The 21,467-nt window shown below is 39.4% G+C and overlaps 1 protein-coding gene across 4 annotated transcripts; it reads right to left on the reverse strand.

The window, feature by feature from the left end:
- Positions 1 to 3: 3 nt before the first annotated feature.
- Positions 4 to 16,402, reverse strand: cd99l2 (CD99 molecule-like 2). Of its 4 annotated transcripts, XM_037546834.1 has the most exons (12): positions 16,143 to 16,402; positions 12,003 to 12,056; positions 11,808 to 11,861; positions 11,093 to 11,182; positions 9,109 to 9,216; positions 8,165 to 8,245; positions 4,655 to 4,720; positions 4,028 to 4,099; positions 3,641 to 3,697; positions 3,345 to 3,464; positions 3,188 to 3,253; positions 4 to 2,941 (listed from the first exon to the last, which is right to left on the reverse strand). In XM_037546834.1, the coding sequence occupies exons 1-12, from the start codon at positions 16,204 to 16,206 to the stop codon at positions 2,880 to 2,882; spliced, it is 894 nt and encodes a 297-aa protein (XP_037402731.1). In that variant the 5' UTR covers positions 16,207 to 16,402; the 3' UTR covers positions 4 to 2,879. The 4 variants fall into 4 exon arrangements, with proteins under 4 accessions (XP_037402731.1, XP_037402736.1, XP_017565446.1 ...); XM_037546839.1 differs by lacking the exon at positions 9,109 to 9,216; XM_017709957.2 differs by lacking the exon at positions 4,655 to 4,720.
- Between the last annotated feature and the right edge of the window lie 5,065 nt (positions 16,403 to 21,467).

Consider the following 21,467-nt stretch of genomic DNA (forward strand, 5'->3'; position numbering starts at 1 on the left):
ATGTAATTTCAGTCCATTTTATTGTTTTTTTTGTTCACATTAATCTCTTTCTATCAGGAATTGCCAGTGAGATAAGGAGATTTGAGAACAGATCTGTAGTGCTAAAAAGCAGTAGAAACTTGAGTTTTAACAGTGAAGATTGTCGATCAATCTTTACTAACTCTGGCCTTCACTTGATGGTGAGTGTGGGTGCAACAGTCTGACCTAAACAGAACAGGACCGGCACTGGTGATCGCAGTGAGGCTCCATGCAGAAAATCTAATCTTGGTCGAAGGTCAAAGACAGTGCAGTAATCCCACGATGCAAAGTCTACCGTACAGCATTACAGTCTGATCTGCAGCATAGGTGTTGTAATGCTTACATACAATCACATCACTGGCAGTGCAAATCCAAAACACTTCAGAAAACTCTCTCACTATAAACTCGTCCAAACTTCAGAAGTCAACCAAGTACGCAAGAAAAACGTTGTCTATAACTAGATAACCAAAGCATGCATCTGTGTTTTCACCCTTTTTTGAAGAGCGTTGCGGTTTGTATCTAAATGACGCGAGAAAGCCCAGAATTCCTTACAGACTAGATGCAACCTCCGACTCATGACCTATATAGAATACATAATCTCGTTTCATAGATTAAGCCACAATTCACCAAGGATGGTCGAATCTGCCGGCTATAACAGTCAGATTATGAAGAACGAACGCTGTCAAATTTGTTGTTAAAAATTCAAGTGGTCAAGGCATTTGTGAATTTGAAATTTTGCTACAATCCAACTCTTATCTGAACAGTCACCAGGAACGTCAAAGCACATGCAAAGGGACAAGATCACTCCCTCATTACCATATCTTTGGTGTTGTGCATTTTTGCCAAAAGTAGCACTGAAGATGCTACATCTAAGTGGTAAACCTAACAAACAAAATGGCAGCGCAGGAAAAAGTTACATTCAGCAGACATTCTGTTTGTTAGTTAGAAACATGGATATGGAACGGAACCCTTGATAGGACGTGACTGTCGGTGCAGTGCCAAAGGTAGCCGTATTCCACCAGGAGTATTAGAGCAACAGCAAGTGGTTGATGTTCAGATCTTTCCATCCTAACTGTAATCTTGAACAAAAAGAGAATATTTGGGTTGTTGAATCTGTGTTCTTCTGTGACATGTTGCAATGTCCTACCAAGAGTTCAACCACACACATCTGGTTTGGACACATTCAACTGCAGTCAGTACTGTATTCCCTTCTGCGTTAGTGCTTTTGTTTTTCCCCCTGTGTACAGGGTAAGGCATAGAAAAGGAAAGCACCAGCAGGAAGTGGCTAAGAAGATAGAGAAGGTGCATCAGAACGGAGCGTGACAAAAAGGAGGTGACAGGTGACACAGAAAGCTGGGAAATCTCGGGAAGGAAAGCAGGGCAAATTTAGGCTGTGCTCCAATTCACTCTTTGCTTGCTTTCTCTACAAAATGAGCCCTCTGGTCTTCATGGTTAAGTAAACTAAAGAAGAGTCCTTCAACACAAATGAACTACAAAGACCTTCTCAGTCACATGGATCTTGTGAAAGGACCAAATGCTCAAATCGGAACACAGCCGGAAATTCCGTAAGGCAACAGCAAAACTGAAGGGTGCAACAGATTGTACTAGTATTAAAAAGACAAAAAGCTAAGTCCAAACGCTCCACTAATAATATGACTGCTAAGTTAAGACAACCCCATTCTAGTAAAGTGGAAAGAGTGGGGGACACAAATACCTCCATACATGTACTGCTACAGGTGTGTATAAGGATACACTGATACGACCATTCGAGTACAAACTTGAATACACGCAATACACAATTTACAAGCACAATATCTTTAAAAAGTCCCAAAAAGGCAAATTCCGTAAGGGATACCAAAACATAGTAAGTTGTTCGAGTACTGTCTGCACTAACATATAAGAATGACCTCGGCTTCTATGTATTCCTTCTCTTAGGTCTAATTCATACAGGTCTACCTAGGCTTCTTCTTCATATTTAATTCACCTATTTCTTAAAAACATGAACTGCTACCATTGGTGTACTGATCATCAAAACACACGAAAACAAAGCTTAGTTAGCAAAGACTCATCAACACGGTTCCTTCAACACAATCAACTTTTCACACAGGTAATTTCCAGTTACTTAAAATGCAAATGAAAACGTGAGCAGCTGTAGGTTAGAGTTTGACATCAGTGTCAGTCTTTTTTCTGTAGCTTCACTAGAAACTAGTTACGGTTCTAGGACACAAAAACCTGCATATGTACAACAATCACTTCACACTGTGTGTAAAAGTGGCAAATATATACAGATCATGTAAAAACATTTGAAATTGTGAAAAGTGTGCATTAAAAGGTAATAAATCTTTAGCAATTAGGGGTTACAGTCCTCCATCAATAACCCATTTGCAAAGTTTTTCCTATGGAAGTGGATTTCAGATCAATGTATATTAATACTAGTTATTCAGTCACTTTCTGCAACATTTGCGTAAACCAGATATGGATTCAACACATTAGTTACACAGTGATAGAGTCGCACTTGAGTGTGAAGCCAACAGATTTAGGGCAGCTGTAATAAAAGTATTAAAATGTCTAGAACAAAATACACAAATCCTCTTGAAACAGCACTTTTCTTCATTTTTGCAGAATTTCCCACTTCATAGGAATAATATTGTAAACAGTCATATTACTCATGATGAAGGCAAACAGTTAAATAAATATGATATTTACAGAAAGTCTGACTGGATGAGAAAGCTGAATGGGTAGTTGAAAGAAAAAAAAGAGTGGGTTTGCAGGTGCAGGCTGGGAAAGATGGTGTTTTCTCCCTCAGGATGGCGTTCATATTCATCACTGCACCCTCCTCAGACTGGAAGATGTAGTACAGGTTACACTGCATTATCTTCTGCGGGTGGCTCAGCATTAGGGGGCTGGAGTAGAGTTTGTTGAACTGGGAGGACAAATGAGTTAAATATGTAATTAGAGTTACATTTGTATACTATGGCAAAAAGGCAGTAATACTCTACTTCTAAGGCTTAAGCATCATAATATATATGTCAAGAAATGTCTTCACTGTTTAACACAATATTGTCTATTCATGTGTCTTTTTGCGTGTCTCTTGTTGTGGGCGTTCTGGATTCGCTGAGAAATCCTTCATAAGATCAGGTTACTGATAAAGTCTACAAGGGTGACTTACCTTGAGGTTCCTGGGCCACCACAGCTTCTGGATTGTCTGCCTTAACCATGTCTGCATTCAGACTCTCTGGAGAAAGAATAAGAAGACAATAATGTACACTGGAGAAAGGTAATTAAAGGCCCACATATTAGCAAATATGTTGGCTGCTTGTTCTTACGCTGTATGCTAAAGCAGAACTTCTTCTTCTGGTAGGAGATGTAGCTGCTGACTGCACCAACCAGTGCCATAGCAACAGCGCTTACAATACCAGCAATGGTACCAGTCTCTGCCATGGTGTCTAGAGGTGGATAAGACAGTTTGTCATGGGAAACTGACCTTGCTGATATAACTGGCCTAACCTCTCATCATATCTCTAAAACATAAGAATAAAAGCGTACAAGCCAGGATCCATCTCAAACACATTTAACTGACCTAGCTCTATTTTCAGTTTTAAAACTTGGATATAATTCTTACCATAATCACCATTATCAGTAGAGTCCAAATCGCCACTGCCTGCGGCTCCTCGCCCACCTGCGAAACACGCACCTTTATAAATACTGCTGAGCTGTTATACTCGTTAAACTCTACTTTATTGTTTTGTAGAACTCATTGATTTAAATGTACTTTCTCTATGAATCGGCAATGATAAGTCAGTAATCTGCACAATGCTAATGCATATTTAACAACTGTCCTACTGGTCTCCCGTATGATAAAAAGCCAAGCGTGAACAACACGTGCTTTTATATCTTTTTGCCAAGTAATTTGCTAAAGACAGCTCTAGACACCACTGCCAAAACACAGTACAGACAAAAAAAATCAGGTAAAAAGTGGCCAAAAGTAAAATGGTCTGAAAAACGCTACCTTTGCTTGGGTCAGGTTTGTAGCCCTCACTATTTCCCACATCCAGAAGGTCTTCATCTGTAAAGGTACCACCTACAAAAAAGAACACAACTGTTAAGTTGGGAACAACACACTATAGGTAGATGATTGATGTGTGTGTCATCAAGCATCAACCTATATAGAATCTTCAAAACTGAAATCCTATTGCGAAGATTCCTCAAAAGGTAGAAAAAGGAATTCAAAAGGAGATAAATACTAACATCTAGCTAGATGAGAGAGCAGCCTGCATTTCCGAAAGTAAAGAAAGTTAGCAGCCCGCAAGATCCAGCAGAAGACCTACCAAGAAAAACTACAAATCTGGTGACTAAAACCACAATAACCATGCAGGGTTATTGGTTAGGAGAATATAGGGTGATGGTTTATTAGTGAGACGTGCTCCTTACATTCCTTAGAACTATGTGCTTAGCTAGACTATGAATTAGGCCTTGTTAAATGTGATGGTGGATTTAACTGTGGGGAGCAACAATGAGGCAGAAAAAAACCTTCCAGAATTACAGGAGAGAGATGCCAAAAGACATAGAAGAGAAATACAGATTTTAGTTCCATGCCACAAAAGGTCACCCTTAAGCAGTCTGCTGTGTTCCTTACCACCATTTCCACCTCTGATATTGGGTCTGCCACCACCTCGGCCCCCTCCTCCTCCAACACTTTTATCTGACAGGAACACGAGATTACAGTTCCCCACTATGATTTTCCACTTCTAAGACAGGAACTAATGATACAACTCCATCAACATGGCAAACTGCTCAACAGAGTAATCAGGTTGGTCTGTAAAAAGGAAGACGATCTGCTAAATGATGTGATGCTTTCACATTTTTGGCACTGTTTTAAAAATGTTTGATAGCTGTTTGTGGTGTATTGACGACTGTTTTTCCAGACACAGGTTATGTCTTTTCATGGAATACATTACATATTCCATGGGAATTCTCCGTAGGAAAATAGTCCATCCTCTGGCTGGAACTCTGAGTCTTTTTGCTTGAGAAATGATTCTGGCTCTTATTACAGCATTTGTGTCCAAGTACTGTAGTTGACTAAGAACAAAAAGCCCTGGGGTCTCATGTATAAATGCTTCAAGCCCACAAAGACTGTACATGTCAGTTTTCAAAAACATGCTGGCTTGACACGACAATCTGTTCCACTATGATTTTAGACCATGTGTACACAATTTGCTGGATTCTGTCAACTAGTGATCTCACATTGCACAGTCCTTCAAATTCCGGACTCTGAAGTGACCTAATAAAACCTGAAATAGAATTTGTTTGCTTATTTGAGTGAATACTTAATTGTTCCCATTTGAAAAATGACTGACGATCGAGTAGGTATCTTGAAATCTGACACTCCCTGGATGCCCCTCCCTCCTCCTCCTCATATTATCAGTCCTGTAGCTACTGCTGCTCTTGGTCTTGCTACTTGAGGCACTGATGCACTCTTGTCTACTGCCAAGGTAAACAGGAAGCTGTGTTGTGTTCAGGAATGTGAAATAAAACATATGTTCAAAACACAGAGCGACATCGTTTATGCTTCAGAAAGAAACTAGTTCTGTTTAACAGCAAGGACTATTACAAAGCTAAAAAAATAAGCATTTTAGTCTGAGGAGGCTGTATTGGTCCACTGCAATGGGCAGTGTGATTCAAATACACAGTCAAGTCTGGTTTGGGCCATTACTGTGATGATACTGTGTAGGGCACCAGAATTTTGCAAAACAAATTCTTTTTGACTGTGAAAATCCACGGAATTCACGGCAGAGAGACGGCAGCAAAGGCAAAAAAACCTTAAAACTTTGCAGCCATGCAGGCGCTGCCAGTGATATTCAAAAACACCTAGCTTGGCTCTACTACGACACTACACAAGTACGCCAACTGAACCAGTTTCCAGCTCATTTGATTCAGAAAGTGAATTGTTTTGTTACATCATAAGCACAGATTAACAGAATTGGGCAGTTGGCTCAAATGCACAGAGAGCACACAGGGAAAACACATAAGAGGAAGAGGAAGCTACAAGCTACAGAGAGAGAAAAAAAATCTAATTCAAGGTTATTCTTAACATACGATTTTATTAATCCCTGGTGGGAAATGTACATGTTACAAAAGCCAGTCAAATAAGAATAACTGAAAAGATACATGATGTTACAATGTGATATTTTTCGTATGATCATGAGGTTACATTGTGAAAGGGCATTACTTTTTTTGGCCTATACCAAGGATGTGAGCTTTGTGTAGATGTTAAAGAAAAGACTAGCTTACTGAAAAAGGCCTGGACATAAATATGCAGCAAGCAAACACACCCAACAACTTCTTGCTAACTTCGGCTATATGCCGACCCTCTTCACTGGATGCCAGTCCAGTCAGTCCAAGAATTTGAACCTGCAACATTCCGGTTACTGACACACCTTTCCTACCACTTGGCTACTGGCCACAACTACTTGGCTACTGGTACACAACGTGGGTACCCACCTAAAACTTGGCTCAAAACCTCGGTCGGCAGTATTTAGACTGAGCAAGAGTGCCGGTGTAATGATGTCCATTCCCAGTCTCAGGAGTGGAAAAGGCTACAGAACTGATGTGCATGTATACTATAGCGATAGAGTATTGTATCATGTTGCTCGTATACCATTTTGGCAGTATATTGTATCATAACACTTGTATAATATTGCTGTAAAATGTATCGCGGCACTTGTCTCATGATGCGCACTGTATTGTTAAGCTGCTGCCAGTACCCTGTCGTCACCCTGACTTTGGCCCTCCAGACATGCAAACAAATGAAGCAGCCCGACAGCTCTACTTTAAAGCAAGAGGAAGAAAGTTAAATGGTAAACTGAGCTCATTTTTTGACCAGTTCCTTTAATGAAAGGCTAATCTCCTGCAGAACGCTACCGATATTTCTCAGCTCATTTTTTACACTTATGATCTCATCGACAGTGTTTTTCTGATGTTCACACTCATGCTCCTCTGTGACTGAAGCACAGGATGCAGTGGATGTATCTTCACAGCCATTTGCTGTGGATACACCAGACACAGTGGGCTTGGCACCACCTTCCCCTTCTCCCCCTGAGGTAAGGATATCCAAGAGATCAGTGTCCCCTGTGTAAAGAAAAATGAACAGCACTGCATAACCTCGCACGTGCAGCCTGATTTTCTAACTGATTTACAGTATTGGGAAATGTGTTCTAATCTGTGCTCTTTATTACAAGTCAACAATTCGCTACCACCAAAAGTCCAATCCGGATATAACTTCCATGCCTCACCAAACGCCAGACATTACAATTTCTCAGATAATCGAGGAAACACTGCCTTGTCAGCCACCAAACAATGATTCTTCTTTAAACAGCAACTGTGACATTGGGCCATCCTTTTTTATTCGGGGTACTGTGTCGTTCTCTCAATCTACCACATTTGCTGCCAGTGACTTGCTTTGCCACACAATCAATTTACAATACTTGACAAACCACCAAATAAAACATTTCTCATTTTTCCCAGCTTGCAAATCATTACTCAACACCTCTATTTACTGAAATGTTTCTTTTTCATATTTTGTCTTAACAAGACAGTCAAAATAAGGGGGCATCTGTCATTTTTATATTCCAAAAAGGCAGGGTAGGGTAGGGTGGGGTGCTTAATGTCACACATGACTGCGTTCCATGAATAAAAGCTGAGCAGGACACATGTATGCACGCTTTTATCTGAATTTCTGTGTGTGCACATTTTCCAAGCTATGTACATTTGCCACCTTTAGTGTTCTGCTGTGTCACACTGAAGAACAATCAGTGAACTAAGGCCCTACTATATTTCCTCTGGACGTCCAAAAGCAACACAGAATTATTCTGCTTTGATACTAGACGTTCCGTATCTAACATGTAATACTCAATTCTATCGTTCTGAAGCTGTGATAAACACTGATATCACCAGTACTAAAAAGAAAGCTCTTTCTCTGAGTTAATTACAAAATTACAAAACAAGTACATGTAACAAAACAGTCTGTTATACAAACTAACTATACAAATGACAGCAGTTCCATACTGAAATAATAACTTTAGATAGCATATTTAAAATAAATCTAACATCACAAGCAAAGGAAAAAAAACAGGGAAGAAACACCTACGTCCTTTGCTAGGGTCTTTCCCTTTGCCTCCAATGTCATTGCTGGGGTCCAAAGCATCAATGAGTTCCAAGTCTTCAAAATCTATGAGGTAAATATTATGTATTATGAATTGTGTGCATTGTGTTAGATCTTCCTTACAAAAACAGGGTGCATTCAGTCGTATAACGATATCAACAATATGACAACTATTACTGTACTTACAAGCCCTAAACAATGTCACTATAACATACTACAATCTATTATAGTGTAATAAACAACAATTTATTACACATAACATAGATGCAGATGTACCATTTTAAACAATGAATGATTTAAATAACATTATGCATTTAGTGCTGAGCAATTGCCATGCAGGATTACAGTCAACTACAAAATATTAAGAATGAGGGAAGAAAGAAAAGAAATGATATATTATGATTTAGTGCACTTAAGGTAGCAGTCTTGACAGCGAGCTGCTGTTCATGTTGCAGTTTAAGTGCTGGTATGCAATACGTCACTGATGACAGCGAGTTTAAAGGGCTCATATCTTACATGGTTCTGGCATGTTTTTTTTTTATCTAAGGTCTACTTATAATATAAAGAAGTCAAAATAAATTTTAAATGAGCATTTTCTCTTTATACCTTTGATTAAACAGGCTGTTTATTTCTGAGATATGGGCCCTTCAAGTGCACAGAACAGACACACATGGATGCAGACTATGGGAATTTTTTTCTGTCACATTTCTGGATGAGAAGATCGACTCACATTCAAATATTCAGTATACCTCTAAATAACATATTCAAAGCATAAAAGAGAATGGTGCCAGCTGTGTAAAATAACTGATTATTACAATAATATACTGTAAAGGCACCCTTTTCCTTGGCATGCTTTGAATCATATGGACTCACACAAACTCAGGGACTGTGAGTGACACCACTAAAGGGGATATAAACACAGTACACACCATCCTGGACCTTGCGAGGGGGGGCAGAAGTTCGAAGGGGCCTGATGGTTGTACGGGGCAACAAAGCCGGCCGCACGGTGGGCGCAAAGAAATTAGAGTGGGTCTCCTCTGTCAGCAAAGGCTAATACGTTAGTAGGTTTAAGGACGCACATACACACTGCTCCAGAGCCAACTCAAGTACGGATTACAAAAAGAACATCCAGAAGGTAGAAAAAGGGCAGGGTTGTTATAGCACAGCATGCACAAAAAGCACAAAATCACTATACACTCTCTTTAAAAACAAAGTATTCTTTTCATCATGCTCCTTAAAAACCTACCAAGAAAAACAGCAGGTTAAAGTCATTCTCTTAACACATGTAGAATTTGCACAGGTTTTTTTAATCCATTATTTTAAGGTCCGCATATAGCATCCCTTTACTCTCAGATCTTGACTTGATGGTATAAACACACTCGTGTGTGTGTGTGTGCACTGTGAGCTCCTGTAACCAAAACCAAATTCCTTGTATGTGTAGCATACCTGGCCAATAAAGCTTGATTCTGATTCTGATATAAGCAGCTGCTACAAACGTCAATGTCACAATCCAAAGGCATTCACCACCACATATTGATAAAATACAATCCCTGCACTGGAGACATTACTCTTTGGCAACTCTGACAGATATACTGCCTGGCCAGTCATACAAGCTGATATTCACAGCTTGCCAACTTAACACCTTATTAGTATCAAGAAGCATTTTATTGATAACATGCCGACAAATTTTGGTTTTTTGGTTGTGGAATAACAGAAATTATAACTCACAATGTCCAGACAACAGGGCAAAATCTTAACTAGTTGCATTAATGGGCAACCCAGTATTTAACTATAAGACAACAATGTAAACGGAACTAGTGATTCTGAACACAGCACCGTCATGGCCAACATTTCAAAAGCATATAAAACATATCCAGACCTATCATTTAGCATGAGACTAACTGTTTAACTAAAATTGCACAGCATTCTGAGCAGTTTAATCTCACTGCTACAATGTTTATATCATTTAAGACTAAGTTTCCCTAAAAATCTGACAACTGAGAACTGACGATCATAACTATCAGGAATGCACTATTGAACTGCAACTATTGTGAAAACAACATTTGCAACATAAAATATTATTTTCCCCAATATTACTTGGTTGCCAGTATTGGTTAAAGTATCAGTATTAGCCACATAATGCTCTTATCGGTCAGGCCATATTATTTATGAATGGGTAAGTTAGCTAGCTCTTACCTCCTTTGTAAGTAAAACTGAAAAAATCTATTACTGGTGTTTCAACCCCCCACCCCACCCCCCACCCCAATAAAAGAGAAAGGAAATTCAAAATATGCTGCTTAATTTGTAAATGTTCTGCTCATAAGATTAAATCTCTAGTCTGTTTTCTGATCCAATTACTGTATTTTGTATATTTCACCAGTGCCCAAGTTGTGTAATCAATAAGAGCAAAACTGCCCCTTAAAAATGATTTTCTACCACTACCTATTATTTTCCACTACCTTACATTAAGCCAAACTGTCCACTAACCCAGGAATCCATTTGCGCAGAATGCCCCTTGGTCTCTATCAAATATTTCTGAGCAATGGGTCACAGGATTATCAGCAAGCAAGTGCTGCAGCCCTACTCAAAATAAGGCCACAGAAAATCAATATGTGCTAGCAGATAGAGCAAACGACGACCCTGAGGACCAAGAGCTGTCTCTTTAACAAGGCAACACACTGATTTCTGCAGAACACGTTCAGCCTTCACAACTTAAGTGAGCAGCTTTCAAATCCGAGAGCAATGGTGGCTACTGATTTAAGCATCGTCTCAACATGCATGAGTTACCACAAGCTAGGCTTAAAGAGAAGCACAGGAGCATGCACTGTAAAAACAATGAAAAAGGATATTAGAAAGACGGGTCTATCTGAAACAAGACCGAAAGAAAACCCGGTTTGAAACAATGACTCTCACCTGGTTTGGGCTTGGGCTTGACTGGGACTTTTGGTTGGACAGGAGGCTTCGGGGTAGGTTCATCATCCAAAACATCTGAAAGCTCCAAGTCTGCAGAGCAGCACAAAGCACCATGTTCGAAATTTGAGTGAGTAACACCATTTATCAGTTACATTAGAGAACAGGCTGTTCAACTGAGCCATGCTCTGATCACAAACACTTTCTTTTGTAGCAACTTTTGCAAGGTTAGACAAGCTGTATTAAATCCTGGCAAAAATCAGTAAGTGTAACTGTAAAAACTGTAACTCAAATTTTGTCAAAACAAGTAAATTATTCAAATCGGACCACTAAAGTGTTTGTTCAGAGTCTCTGAGGTGAACAAATTATGCTGAATTTGCCACCATGTTAATGTTAGCTTGACTGTATGACAAAAATATTATATACAATCTCTACTAACAGCGTGACGTTTCACACACAAAATTGTCTGAAATAATGAAATCATTCTTGATTTAGGCATTTTGATAAAAAAAGCTACACATGCACTGTGATTTCCCATTAGACTGAATGGTGTAAATACTGTTCTTACTATCTTACAACAGTTTCTAAAAAGAATGGAAGCACAGAGAGGTCTGTTCTTCAGGGTGTATAAATGCTTATTAGCATGTAATGAGCAACTACAATGTAAACTGGAACAATAATTTATCTCCTAAAATTAATGTCACACTGTAGCAATTACCTCCCCCTGTTCCTGCTCCTCCAGCTGGCTCCTTTGGTTTGGGCTTAGGAGTAGCTGAGGAAAACAACACAGCTAAAGTGAGTGCTGGCCAGATTCTAGGATCTGGATTACTGTGGCTTAGTCAGGCCTACAAAAATGTTTATGAGAAAAGTTCTTGCAGATGGACATGAGCTTGCTGCGCTAGGTTTTACTTACGAGAGGGTGACAAATCATCAAAAGCATCAGACAGGTCCAAATCCTGCCCTAGACCTAAAAGACAGAGGATGACAAGTTTTTAATACATACTCTGAAATAGCCACAATACTGGAAACCTAATGTCAAATATAAAATATAAAAATATACATTAATGTACAGTTGTATGCAAAGCATTGAACACCCTGTTGATTTTCTCAGTAAAAATACGTTTCCAGGAAAAACTTAAATATGGCATTTTTCTGCAAATGTTCGTGCAGAATTTCTGCTGAATTCAACACATTAGAAAATAAAACATACAATATAAAATGTGCTATAACTTTTGCAAAAGCAGCACTGTGTTGTTACACAACTTGTTACATTTACCAGGGTGCCTGACATTCACTGTATTTCAAAATATGCACTTAAACAAAACAAAAAAAACACCCCAGAAAATCTCATTCTTTATTCTATAAGTGATCAGTAGTGACTTCACATCTCACTTTTAACTTCACTTTAACTCTAAGAAGGCATCTATGCTTAGGTTCCCACTTTGCATCACATTTTGTCTTAAGTGAATACTGCTGTAGTAGTCTGTTATCTGATTAAAAATCGTCATAGACTTATTAGTTTCTATCTCAAAGTCAGACCAACAGTTTTTGACTGACAGGCTTACCTTGCTGAGAGTGAAAATACAATTGCAAACAGACTGCAAAAAAAGGAGCTGACCGGCAGAGTTATTCTAATACAAGTCAACATCTTTCAGGCATTTGTAAAATAAATAAAATAAAAAGTTTAATTAAATTATGTATTTGCCACTGCATTTCCTTCATGAATGTGCACTGAGATCCATGATGTGTTTGCACTTGTGTACAGCACTGTAGAATAGCTGCCAGCTTTAAAACGTCACAGTATAGTAGCAGGAGTAGAGGAGTACTCGGCCTCCCGCTGTCTTCAAGCACTCTTGTTAAGACACAAATTCCACAACACTACAAACACATTCCAACCACTCTGGATATCAAAACAGCCTGGAAAATGACAGCTTGTCTCTGATTATGCATAGTACACAAGAACAAAAAATCTTCTGTAGTCCACAGAGCTCAGAAGGAAGATATTTCCCAGAGGTTTTTTTTCCTTTTGTGTCATTTTGGTGGATTAACAAGCCTGTAGTGTAAGACAGGACTTCTCCAAAGCAACTGTCTGAGAAAGGACAAAGGGCACACTGGGATTTAGTTATATCTGTGCGAGTAGTTCCCTCACCATTACAGACTGTACACTTCACTGATGAGTTCACTGTAACTCTAACAGCATTTATGCTTAACTAGGGTTCCAATGTGTATTTTTAGTTCTGAGGGTCAGTGATCTTCTTTTTTTCACTTATGTGATGAGTAGTTCGAAAGTAATCAAAGAGCAGGTCAACTGCACAAAGACTCTTTTCTAACTCTGTTTAGTCTGTCAATCTCTCTCTATCCATGTAGCCTGGATAGGCCTCTGCAGACTGTGCCAGATTTAGTAGCACTAAAAACACCAGCCGTCTGCTGCACCGCTGCCAGGCCAGCTCAGCATAATGCCACTGAGTCATGCACCAAGCACAAATCAGAAACATTAGAGAATTTACTAAATATGTTCATGTGCTGAAAGAACCTTAAATTATGAGACAGTAGAGTGAACTTGACACAACTGGTTTTGTAAATAACTGCATTGTATGTGGTTAAAAACAGAAGAACAAAGGTCTAGATACAGTATCAAGACGCAAGTATGCATCAGATTCAGGAGGAAAATATAAAACTGACTGATCCGTTTACCTCAATACAAATAAAGTAGCAAACCATTCTTTTGTAAATCAGGGGTTAATAATATAATAAGATATTTTTCTTGTACATCTATACCTATGCAGATATGTAAACCTTTAGAAAAAGTAGAAACTGAAACGATTTGTACCTGGATCAGCTTAACAGAGAAATATAACATAAACAAACACAGTAAATATTTTGTCATGTCGTCAAATATGGGTTTAAAATATATTGGTCAAATCTGCCAGATTCACACTTTTTTGTGCAACTACCTGCTTATAAAACATGACTCTCATATCATTGTGCATGTCTAATTTTAATGGTAAACCTTTAACGTTGGCTCAGTTCCCAGTGCAGGGATTAAGCCAAGTCCTAGAAGACACAGCATTCTGTATGGAAATTCTCTATTGAAAGAAACACCTCTACTCCAGGACAAAACTTGTTCCCCGTCTGGGAAACAGAGCCTTAAAGTTAATGTAACAAAATCATATTCCAGTCATTTTGGATCATTTCTGTCAGGACATTATCACATAATCTAAAGGGCAGATGGTGGTTTATAAATATAAAAAAAATAGAATGCAGAAACAAATCAATCATTCTTTACACGTTTAATCATTTGATTTAATATTTGCCATTTCTTTAAATTATTTTTAATTTGACATTCAAAATGCCTATAAACATGTGAATGGAAACCTAGCCTTCCATCTATATAAGGATCAAAACCAGTTCTAATCTCAAAACCAATGCAGATATTTCCACAACTCCATCTAATAATGCAGAACTATAGCAATACTGATACCATATTGTAGCCGCCCACTGATGAATGACATGTGGGCTTCCCAGCTCTTAAATCTCCTGGGTAAAAGCTAAATACTGATGTGCAATAAGGGCCTGTTCTTGTTGTCACACAGTAGGCCACAGCCCTACAGGGAATCCTGACAGCAAAACACACCTGAAACCAGGCAACACAGACGACCATTACACACCCATGCATAAGTAATGAATTATTCGGTACCGGAGCATTAAGCACATGGCTACACGCATGGATCTAATTACATACACAACAGAGGGTGTGGCTGAAGGAGCAGGAGAGGGAGTGTGCCAGCTCATGCCAGTGTCCTCACATTGGATCCAGCTACTCATTTAGCTGGAACCTGTTTTTGGTGGGCAAACTACTGCAAGAAAAAGGGGGGACACTACTGCTGCATCATGGCTCAACATTAAGATCAGAAGAACACTAATCAGACAAATTTCATTCAGTCACACAATCCAATATTTTAGGACTTGGCTAAACAGATGCTTTACAACCTTAAAAAACACCTTTGAGAAATGCTGTGCCCTTGCAAACATGCACTTTGTGTATTGGCCCACCACCCCATGTTAAAAGCAATGGTATCTCCCCATATTCCGCAGTCTCCAAAAAACTGCACCCATGCTGTACCTGGGCTCATTCTGCCACAGTAGGCGCATGCGCTCTCAGTTCATGCTCCACCGTCCACCTGGGCGGTTCTGGACACAGCACAGGACTGGACAGTACAGCCATTCTTATATGGAGGTGTGTCAACAGAGCTGACTTTGTGCAGCTTAAATTGTGCTATTTTGAGACATTACATCATTTTTTTACTTTAAATTTGAAGAGGAACTGAAATGAGTTCGAAGCATCTGACTGACAGCAACAGCATAACACCTGGAAAATCATGAATGCTCTGGTTTGGAGGGGGAAAAGCCTATTTCTGCTGCACCAGCAGCCTGCATAATGTTATAGCTGACTCGTGCTAACATACACCTAAATAAATTTATTCTGTTCATATAAATCTCAATGCAGGTGATTACAAAAAATCTGAGAAGCAGTCAGTCCGATTTTTTTGGAAGACAAAATACTACAGGCACAGATTAAACATGGCTAGTTTCACACAATCTGCTGCAGGACTGCAATGTACACCAACCGCCGACCTCATCAATATGCTGAACGTTGGACCTGCGCCTCCCGAATATCTACATATTACACAGCACATTAGAATATTCACCTCACACAACCCACTGCAGTCGACACGGGGGCACAGGAGAGAAAAGGGATTCAAACTCAGCTTCTTTTTGTCGAGGAAAACGACGCAACCTGTACAGCTTTGTATCAACCGGTGTGGGTAGACGGAGCAGAGCTAGTCTTTTCCAAACGGCTGAAAAACGGCTGTAACATTTCACAGATGTTCAGTTAACAAAACAGCCAGTAAGAGACAAACCTGACACTGAGAGGGGCGCATTTCAGACGTGAGCGGGGTAAGATCACAGATCCTTGGTCGAGAGGGAGGAAAATGATGATTAGGCATGACCTAAAGGGTTTCAACAAAGAGGGTCGAAGGGCTGAGCTTACCTTTCACTGCTAACAGAGAGAGGAGTGCTAGGAGCGTCCATGCCGCCGCCGAGAGTGTCCTCATGGCTGAAAAGCACGCGCGTTCACACTAACAGGGCCAAACCTTAACGCGAACCGTTATTTCTCTACAACTGTCCTCACTCCGGCCTACAGAGACTGCAAATGTTATGTGGCGGGAGGCCTGCTGTGGTGGGCGCAGACAGCGACTACTAACCGCTGCCACAAGGTCTGCAGTGCGAAGAGAGAGAGAGAGAGAGAGAGTGAGAGAGTGAGTAGCTTACAGATGGGGAGGGGGGATCACATTCACAGCTTTGGGCGGTTCCTTTTGCTCTCCAACTCTGCTTTAAGGCACATTAGGCTGCTACCAAGCAATATTATGATATTATCAATTTAATACAAGGGGCAGCGTGACGACTTGACCGTATGTTGTGTATAAACTGTCACTAAACCTCGTTTCTCAGATATACCACAGTGCGGTAGAGCGCGTGCCTCTCACATACAGCGGATGTTGTGGTTAACGCGTTTGTCGCTTATTATATCAGGCAAAATGGTCGCTATTGAAGAATACAGTGTCTAAATGCCTCTTTATAGACGGCATTTATATAAACGCGCTCAGAACGCGTGTCCCCGGCGCTCAGTGTGTCTGGTTGCGCTTCTCCTCTCCTCAGAGAATGACATTTTTCCAGACATTAGCAGTCCACACAATCCACCACGTTCGTGTAGCTCTAAATAATTAAGTGACTTCAGTAACTTGACCTTCAACCAGTACTGACAAACACCTTAGTTAAAGATCCCATAGCCTGCATTTTTTATGTACTTATGATATTTGTGTGGGTCTTGTAGTAAATCAGAAATAACTCCTGTTTATTTGTTATGCACTTTACACAAGTGACTGAGCTCTGTTCTGATAGGCTGCCTGCGTTTGTATTGCGCGTCATTCAAAAAGAGGGCCAGCCCGCAACACTACCTATAACTTCAATATGAACGAGCGGGGCTAAAGTGGGTGAAAGTAAACGCACGACATCACAAAAACAGTGAATTTAAAACGAGGTGCTTGTTTGGCAGCTTAGTTCCTACATGCGGACTGTGTGGAGGAAGAAGTGAATGGTAGTAGGTTATGTAGAATGTAAACCGTTTTATCAATGTTTGCATGCTGCATATTTATTTCATATCTTATTTCTTTAAAGTGATTAAAATTCAGTTTGCCATAAATTAGCTTTTTAAGATTGTGCTAGAGCAGATAACTTTAAAAACAGTGACTGAGAAATCAGTCCAAGCCATCTTCCAGAGGCTGCCAATTATATATGTTGGCCTCTTGGTCTGTACATCATGAGCGGTTCTTGAGAGAATCCTCTAACTGGATTTCAGGTTCTTGATTGGCCTCAATTCGTGATTGCCAGTGTATCAAGCATCTCTATGGCCAAGTGGCAGCATGGAGTGTTCTCTTCTAATTGTGTCAAAGCCTACAAATGTAAAAACTGAATGGCTTCCACTATCTCATTATTTTTGTTTTTGTAATAGCCCAAATAGGGCTATATAGCCAGGGTATCTCTTCCAATTAGTAAATCCTGCTATTTTAAGGTCACTTAATGCTGGTGTTCAATAGTGCACCCACCTTGTATAATCTTTATAAAAAATATTGCCAATTGAATGAGAATCTCTGCAGCAGTCACCATTCTCAATGCCAAGTGTCACTAGAGGGGTATAAAGCCCTCGGGCATTGAGCTGTAGAGCAATGGAATTGTGAGTTGAAGTAGCAATCGTGATCCAGAGCTCATCATTCATGTACCTGACCTCACTAATGCTCTTGTGTGTCAATCAGATCCTAACAGCAATGTTCCAAAATCTAGTGTAATGCCTTCCCAGCACAGTAGAGACAGTAAAGGGGGACAAACTCCCTGTTAATACCCTTGACTTCAGAAGAACTGTGGTGTGTCTACAAATCTGTGGGCATGTAGTGCATTTACCCTTCCAAAGTGACAACACTGAGATCAATAGCTGATCACATGGATTTATCAGTCTACTTAGGCTTTAGCAGAGCTCAGTAACACTAAGATCAATAGGTGATCACGCTGATTTATCGGTCTACTCAGGCTTTAGCAGAGCTCAGTAACACTGAGATCAGTAGTTGATCACACTGATTTATCAGTCTACTCAGGCTTTAGCAGAGCTCAGTATCTCTAAGATCAATAGCTGATCACACTGATTTATCAATCTACCCAGGCTTTAGCAGAGCTCAGTAAATCTGAGATTAATAACTGATCACAATGATTTATCATTCTACTCAGGCTTTAGCAGAGCTCAGTATCTCTAAGATCAATAGCTGATCACACTGATTTATCATTCTACTCAGGCTTTAGCAGAGCTCAGTATCTCTAAGATCAATAGCTGATCACACTGATTTATCATTCTACTCAGGCTTTAGCAGAGCTCAGTAGCACTAAGATCAATAGCTGATCACATTGGTTTATCAATCTACTCAGGGTTTTGCAAAGTTTAGTAATACTAAGATCAATAGCTGATCACACTGATTTACCAGTCTGCTCAGGCTTTAGCAGAGCTCAGTAGCACTAAGATCAATAGCTGATCACATTGGTTTATCAATCTACTCAGGGTTTTGCAAAGTTTAGTAATACTAAGATCAATAGCTGATCACACTGATTTATCAGTCTACTCAGGCTGTAGCAGAGCTCAGTAACACTGAGATCAGTAGTTGATCACACTGATTTATCAGTCTACTCAGGCTTTAGCAGAGCTCAGTATCTCTAAGATCAATAGCTGATCACACTGATTTATCAATCTACCCAGGCTTTAGCAGAGCTCAGTAAATCTGAGATTAATAACTGATCACAATGATTTATCATTCTACTCAGGCTTTAGCAGAGCTCAGTATCTCTAAGATCAATAGCTGATCACACTGATTTATCATTCTACTCAGGCTTTAGCAGAGCTCAGTAGCACTAAGATCAATAGCTGATCACATTGGTTTATCAATCTACTCAGGCTTTAGCAGAGCTCAGTAGCACTAAGATCAATAGCTGATCACATTGGTTTATCAATCTACTCAGGGTTTTGCAAAGTTTAGTAATACTAAGATCAATAGCTGATCACACTGATTTATCAGTCTACTCAGGCTGTAGCAGAGCTCAGTAACACTGAGATCAATAGCTGATCACACTGTTTTATCAGTCTACTCAGGCTTTAGCAGAGCTCAGTAACACTGAGATCAATAGCTGATCACACTGATTTATCAGTCTACTCAGGCTGTAGCAGAGCTCAGTAACACTGAGATCAATAGCTGATCACACTGTTTTATCAGTCTACTCAGGCTTTAGGAGAGCTCAGTAACACTGAGATCAATAGCTGATCACACTGTTTTATCAGTCTACTCAGGCTTTAGCAGAGCTCAGAAAACAAACTAAAAGCTGTGTTTACTTATTGTTAATGTTAAAAATGAATGCAAGAATCTCCATTTTACTTTTAATGTGAGTTAAAAAAATTAGAAAAGAATTGAGATTCTTGTTTTTCTTTTCTTTTTTTTTGGACAGCAATATCACTCTTAAGGGCAGGGTAACAAAAACAGTCTGTTTAATTCTAAGAGATTCAGAGATATTAGAAAATGGCCATTTGAAAAGAAATCATGAATGTTTTTAATAGATGAAGCCACAGAAACATCATACATTGACCACAAGCCATAGATGAAAATACAAGAAAACTGTAGTAGGTGGATCCTTTAATATGTTTCATGAAACATTCACTTGAATCTCAACTTCACTAAGAGTTAGCAGAATTTTGTAAAACTAAGAGATTAATAACTGATCACATTGATTTATCAGTCTACTCAGACTTTAGCAGAGCTCAGTAACACTGTCACATTATCAGTCATCATGGAAAGAATCAGTTGGATTCGGTTTAGAATGTAATTAAACATGCAGAGAAATGTTTTATTCTGTTTGAAGTTATTGTTGATTTTCATTAATTATAGAAAAAAGGTTTGGTTTCCAGCCACCTCAGGCAGAGGCATTTTGCACTCAGCTGATCTCAAGAATAATTTCCAAGTATACATTACACTGAGATTGAGACATTCCTAAATCCAACTTTTCTGTTGAGACTAAAAAAGACTAAGCCCATTAATTTATGAACTGGACCAAAACTGGACTCAAGTACAACAACACTAATAATAAGCACGTTTGTTACACACTCTGTGCTTATTCTTAAACACTGGAAAACAAACTAAAAGCAAAAACCTACAACACAGCAAAATAAACCTAGAAACTGGCAACAGCAACAAATAGGTCACAAAGGCAATGCAAGACAAAAAGACTGAACAAACACGGGGGTACAAATATACTGATAACAAACAAGAGACACCTGGGAATAAAGTGAGGCCAGGGCTATAGATAACACATGGGTAAGACACACAACAGAAAAGCAGGACAGGGGAGGAGACATGAACAAACAACAACAAAAGCACATGGCTAGACCAGAAGGGTAAACAAAGGCAAATACAGACTGAAACACTGCAAAGATGTTACAGGGTGCACCCACCAGTCGTGATCTGTCATACCGGATTCTGATTTCTTTTAAACATTTACATTTAAATCAGCCAATGGTTGATTCTTTTGGGGTTTTTTTTAATATATAAAATTAACAAATGAGAGAAACAGTAACAATGCTCATATGATCTGTACCCAGAGTTTGCACTTCGTGAGCTTAATGAACTCACTGATATGAAACATGTAACCCATCAAATGTACACAGCATGCAAAATGTGGCACGTGTGTACTTGGTTGGCTCACATTATCAATGTCATAATCTGTACACAACTGTAACAAATGTTATAATTGTTATAACCACTCACCTAAATACAATAAACAGGAACTAGTCATGGTCCAGTACTGCTCAGTGAGCAAGCGAGCTGTAGAAACTCTATCAGTATTCTAATACTTTTGTACCTATGTTTCTTCATCTTTGCTTTGGATGTCCTTTTCAATACAAATACATGTAGTGGCTGCACCCCAAGGCCAAGAATCATCTATTCCCCAGCTTCCTCATGCTGCTCTGCCCAGCAGAGATGATTATTGCCTTGGACCAATATTGAGCCTCTCTGTGCTGATCTAAACACATAAATACAGTTGCAGCAGTGACCTCAGTGACTCAGCTAGAATTCTGTCAAGACATTTGGAGTGGAAACATGAATCTGGATGTTCAATAACAGAAAAGTGTAGAAACTCCTATACTGGAAGGACCTATTTGATCGGTATACCTCTTTTAAGTTGTATACATACACCAATAAATGTCCCATTACACTACAAAAATGCATCA

This window comes from Pygocentrus nattereri, chromosome 2, assembly GCF_015220715.1.
Source record: "Pygocentrus nattereri isolate fPygNat1 chromosome 2, fPygNat1.pri, whole genome shotgun sequence".
In the NCBI taxonomy this organism is placed as follows: Eukaryota; Metazoa; Chordata; class Actinopteri; order Characiformes; family Serrasalmidae; genus Pygocentrus; species Pygocentrus nattereri.

Bases quoted from the DNA above. Each gene is read 5' to 3' on its own strand.
- cd99l2 (XM_037546834.1), bottom strand. From the start codon at position 16,206: ATGAGGACACTCTCGGCGGCGGCATGGACGCTCCTAGCACTCCTCTCT. The intron at 12,057-16,142 runs GTAAGCTCAGCC...TCTGTCTTTTAG, and splicing joins CTCTCTGTTAGCAGTGAAAG to GTCTAGGGCAGGATTTGGAC. The intron at 11,862-12,002 runs GTAAGTAAAACC...TGTTTTCCTCAG, and splicing joins TGATGATTTGTCACCCTCTC to CTACTCCTAAGCCCAAACCA.